Raw genomic sequence first — 4,813 nt, 5'->3', positions numbered from 1 at the left:
CAGAAGAATGACATTTCGAGATGTTAGCTTTTTCGTCCCGTGTTTTCACGAGTTTTCAACTCTATTGAAACGTTTTATAAAACTTGGATTTTGAATTATAGCGTGTTGAAGTGATTTATGAGTTTGGTATTTGGTTATGATACCATTTGTAATAGTCTATACCGACCGTTAGTAAATATTGTATACTTTGGCTCGTTACATATCGCTGTCAGTCTCACGATTTTAAAACGCGTCAGCTAGGGAGAGATTTTCACACCCTTATAAAAAAATGCTTCACGAAGCATTTTTTTTATCATAGTGTGAAAACCTCTCTCTAACAAACACGTTTTAGAATCGTGAAGCTGACAACGATATGTAGCGGGCCAAAACGAATAATATTTACTGACCGTAGACTTGAATTGTTACCGACAAAATCAACTAATAATTTTTTACTGTTATTTGTTATTTATTATTATTATTTTTATTTTTAATAGTGGTAAAAGGTTCCTATCGAATTTATTTATTTATTTATTTTCAAATATTTTATTATTATTGACTGTTGAATTTCAATATATATTTTAAAAATTACCGGGTTGAAAATTATATAAAAAATTAATAAAAAAATAATTATGAAATTGATAATAATTGTTTATTTCAATTTAAATAAACAAATATAAAAAGAAAGAAAAAAAAGAGGACATAGATCTAGGGGTGTTTTAGAAAAATCCACAAATATGAATGGCAGTACATGTAATTAAATCGAACTTCGAGGGTAATTTTATGAATCCTTCCCGAAATTATTAAATTGCTGCAGCTACGCTCCGTCGTTTCTCAGAGCTTCTTCTCCGTTTGGCGCAGAACTGATGAACAGAGCAATGGAGCTCCAAACGAGTAACAATGGCGGCGAAAATTTGGATTCAGAAAGCAAAACCGAGCTTAAAGAAGGCATTAATAGTGGACCTCACGGTGCTCATGAACCCCAATACGTGTTTGAGGACGTCGATAGCGCCTGTTCCACTCCTTATGTTAGTGCTCCATCGAGCCCCGGCCGTGGCCACATCGGTGGATTCTATTACAGCGCCCCGGCTAGTCCAATGCATTTTTCTATAACTAAATCCTCGAGCTCGTCAGCTCAGTTGCCGTCGTCTTCGTTGAAAGACAGTCATTCGTTTTCGTTCGAGTTTGAGTTCTCCGGGAGGTTTGGCTCTATTGGCTCAGGTTCGATCGGGTCCATGAGCTCGGCGGATGAGTTGTTCTTAAACGGAAAGATCCGGCCGATGAAGCTTTCGACTCACTTGGAGCAGCCGCAGGTTTTGGCGCCATTACTGGATCTGGAAGGGGAAGATGAAGAAGATGAAGGAGGTGAAGTCGTAGGGTTTGTAAGAGGGAGAGATCTTCGACTTCGCGATAAATCTCTTCGGCGGAGAACCAGATCTATGTCGCCGATGAGAAATACGCCGGTAGAATGGACTGAAAATGACGATGGAGATTTGAACACTGAGAGGAACGATTCAGAAGAAGGAAAAACAATGGAGAAGAATGAAGAAGAAGGGTTTATGAGTTCAGAAACGACTACTCCTTCAGTTTCGGGTTCATCTTCAAGATCTTCATCAGCCGGAAGAAACTCTAAGAGATGGATTTTCTTGAAGGATTTTCTATACAGAAGCAAGAGTGAAGGAAGAAGCACTAATCACAAATTCTGGTCCAACATTTCATTTTCTTCAGCAAAAGAGAAAAAACCCACAACAAATCAAACAGCATCCACTTCCACTTCATCTTCAGCAAAGCAAAAGGCTACAAAACCCTCAGCACAGAAGCTGAAGGGGGGAAGTGGACAAGTTCCGGCGAAGAAGCCGGGGGCCGGAAAACCGACGAACGGCGTCGGGAAGCGGCGTATTCCGCCGTCGCCACATGAACTGCACTACACAAAAAACAGAGCACAAGCAGAGGAGCTGAGGAAGAAGACATACTTGCCTTACAGACAAGGCTTACTTGGCTGCTTGGGGTTCAGCTCAAAGGGCTATGGAGCTGTGAATGGCTTTGCAAGAGCCTTGAACTCTGTCTCTTCCAGGTAAAAAAAAAAAAAAACAACAAAACAAAAAAAAGAAGAAGAAGATAAATAAGCTCAATAATATATAGCTAGCCTTTTCATTTCAAAGAAAATTGTATAGCAATTGTTCTTTTTCCTTTTCTTGAAACCTGTTCTCTGATAAGATGATGGTTATATGAATTTATTCTTGTTATTGATTTGATCTTCCTCATTTTCCATCCAAAAGAGGCTGTTTGTAGAATCTAGAAATTACTGGGTGTGTTTCTTTATGAACTCCCCAATGGCTTCTGTGTTGAATTACTGTTCCTTTCAGCTTTGTAATATATATCCTTTCTTCTGCTGCACTGTTTCAGTCATCTAAGCTTATTATCTATCTCCATTGCCCCATGAACATGTCTAAGATGAGCCTCAGCTGTGCTAATGGCTTATAAACAAAAGTTACTCGAATGGAGTTGATCTATTCAATTTTTCATAGCTTTTTCTTTGATTTTGGGCATAATTCATAAAGAAACTATGATTTTGGAAGCTTTTTTAGTTGTTCCAAATTGAATGAAAGGAAGCTTTAAAAAACAGTCATGCAAATAGATTTGATCGAGTTATTGATCTAAAAAGTTAGAATCTGTGTTTTTTTTTTTTTTTTTTCATTTGAGTATCGAAGAGCATACTCCTTGCATTATGGACATGGCCCACTCCACCCACCCTAAAGCCAGATTCGAGAGACAACAAGAATTTTAGATTCTTAAATTTTTCACTTGAGGGTATGAACTCTAAACTTTAGAGAATATTTCCTAATGTCTCTCAAGTCCTAGCCTCCATAGCCATCATTGTGTGGGAAGCTCTTTCTAGAAAAGAAACTTGGGAACAACCTCTTAGACTTCCTCCTGGCCTTTCTACTTTAGCCAAAGATAAATAATATAAGTTCATCCAAGAAAAAACATAAGGTTGTTGTAATGTGTTGTTGAATCTATGCCTTTTATGGTTGTTCAATGATGAATGGTTTATTAGTGACTTTTATGGAGGTTGTGTTGAAAACCCTTAACCAAAATGTGATGATGATAATGATATGAGAGAGAATGTTGATTTGGTTAGTGAGAAATGATATCAATTATATGGCTATGGCTCACATGATGATGGGACATTGCTGTGTGAGAGCAGCAGAATGGCCCCATGTTAACCTACGGATCCACAAGGGATGACTCGTTTACAGACAAATTGCAGGAGATAACTTTAGGTTCTTTTGGTGCTATTCTCATCTTCTGTGGCCCAGCTAACCTCTTGCTGGATCCCCTACTTTGTAGCCTGGATGCTTGGAAGAGATTTAAGGTAAATTTCTTTTCATTTTTCTTTTCAATTCTTTATTATCATAGGGTGGTTTTACACTATACATTCAATGATTTAGAGGATTGCTAGCCACAACGTGGCAGCTATATCAGTGTGAGATCCCACATCGATTGAGAAGGAGAACGAAACATTCTTTATAAGGGTGTGGAAACTTCTCTCTATCAGACATGTTTTAAAAACCTTGAGGGGAATCCCGAAAGGAAAAACCCAAAGAGAACCATATCTGTTAGCGGTGGGTTTGAGCGGTTTCATTTACTATCTGGGGACGCTTACTCTCCTTACATACTATGCTTACACCTGTCCTAAGACTAGCTCGGGTTTGAACTAGGCACTACCTTGCATGGTATACGAAAATTTTCTAGGATGGATTGTCCTAGTACATGCTCCCAAGTATTAGATGTATAATTTTAGGAAGTAGGGTCCACACTGTTGATTTGTTTTAGTTGAAAGTAAATTTCTTTTGTCTCTAAAAGGTTATGGGCATAAAGGTAACTTTAGACAAAAGCTAGGAGTTTGATTTTGTTTTGCCTGAATTATGAAACTCTGTTAAAATAATTGGGAAATAGGGTGGAAGTGGATAATGGATATATTATATTATGTTATGTTCCATGAATTTTAACCCCAATGGATTGTGTTCCTAATCTCTTTGGGGCCATGTTGTTTCCTTGACATTTGCATAAAGGAGAAGGAGATGGGTAGTGGGTGAGTGATGGAAACATTTGACTTGATTGTTTTTACATGTTTTGCTTTAGGGTCACTTTACATAGATCTCATAGGACCACTACTTCATCTTATATAATATTTGGTGTAAAAAAGAATGTGTGATGGAGATCTGAACCAATGTTGTTGATCTTGATCTTGATTTTGATCTTTACTAGTGAACTTGATTGATATCGAAAACTCGAGAGAGATCTAGCTCGATGTTGTTGATTTTGATCTTTGAAGGTTGATAGATCTGAACCAATGTTGTTGATCTTGATCTTGATTTTGATCTTTACTAGTGAACTTGATTGATATCGAAAACTCGAGAGAGATCTAGCTCGATGTTGTTGATTTTGATCTTTGAAGGTTGATAGATCTGAACCAATGTTGTTGATCTTGATCTTGATTTTGATCTTTACTAGTGAACTTGATTGATATCGAAAACTCGAGAGAGATCTAGCTCGATGTTGTTGATTTTGATCTTTGAAGGTTGATAGATCTGAACCAATGTTGTTGATCTTGATCTTGATTTTGATCTTTACTAGTGAACTTGATTGATATCGAAAACTCGAGAGAGATCTAGCTCGATGTTGTTGATTTTGATCTTTGAAGGTTGATAGATCTGAACCAATGTTGTTGATCTTGATCTTGATTTTGATCTTTACTAGTGAACTTGATTGATATCGAAAACTCGAGAGAGATCTAGCTCGATGTTGTTGATTTTGATCTTTGAAGGTTGAT

General features: G+C 37.4%; 1 protein-coding gene across 1 annotated transcript; it reads left to right on the top strand.

Annotated features, from left to right (window-relative positions):
- The first annotated feature begins 727 nt into the window (after positions 1 to 727).
- On the top strand, positions 728 to 2,385 carry LOC111465566. Its single transcript, XM_023110009.1, has one exon. The coding sequence runs from the start codon at positions 843 to 845 to the stop codon at positions 2,052 to 2,054; it is 1,212 nt and encodes a 403-aa protein (XP_022965777.1). The 5' UTR covers positions 728 to 842; the 3' UTR covers positions 2,055 to 2,385.
- Positions 2,386 to 4,813: the final 2,428 nt, after the last annotated feature.

This window comes from Cucurbita maxima, unplaced genomic scaffold (genome assembly GCF_002738345.1).
Source record: "Cucurbita maxima cultivar Rimu unplaced genomic scaffold, Cmax_1.0 Cma_Scf00029, whole genome shotgun sequence".
NCBI classification, from domain to species: domain Eukaryota; kingdom Viridiplantae; phylum Streptophyta; class Magnoliopsida; order Cucurbitales; family Cucurbitaceae; genus Cucurbita; species Cucurbita maxima.
The sequence above is the reverse complement of the archived record's forward strand: the minus strand, read 5'-3'. Positions and strand labels throughout refer to the sequence as shown.

Bases quoted from the DNA above. Each gene is read 5' to 3' on its own strand.
- LOC111465566 (XM_023110009.1), top strand. From the start codon at position 843: ATGAACAGAGCAATGGAGCTCCAAACGAGTAACAATGGCGGCGAAAAT.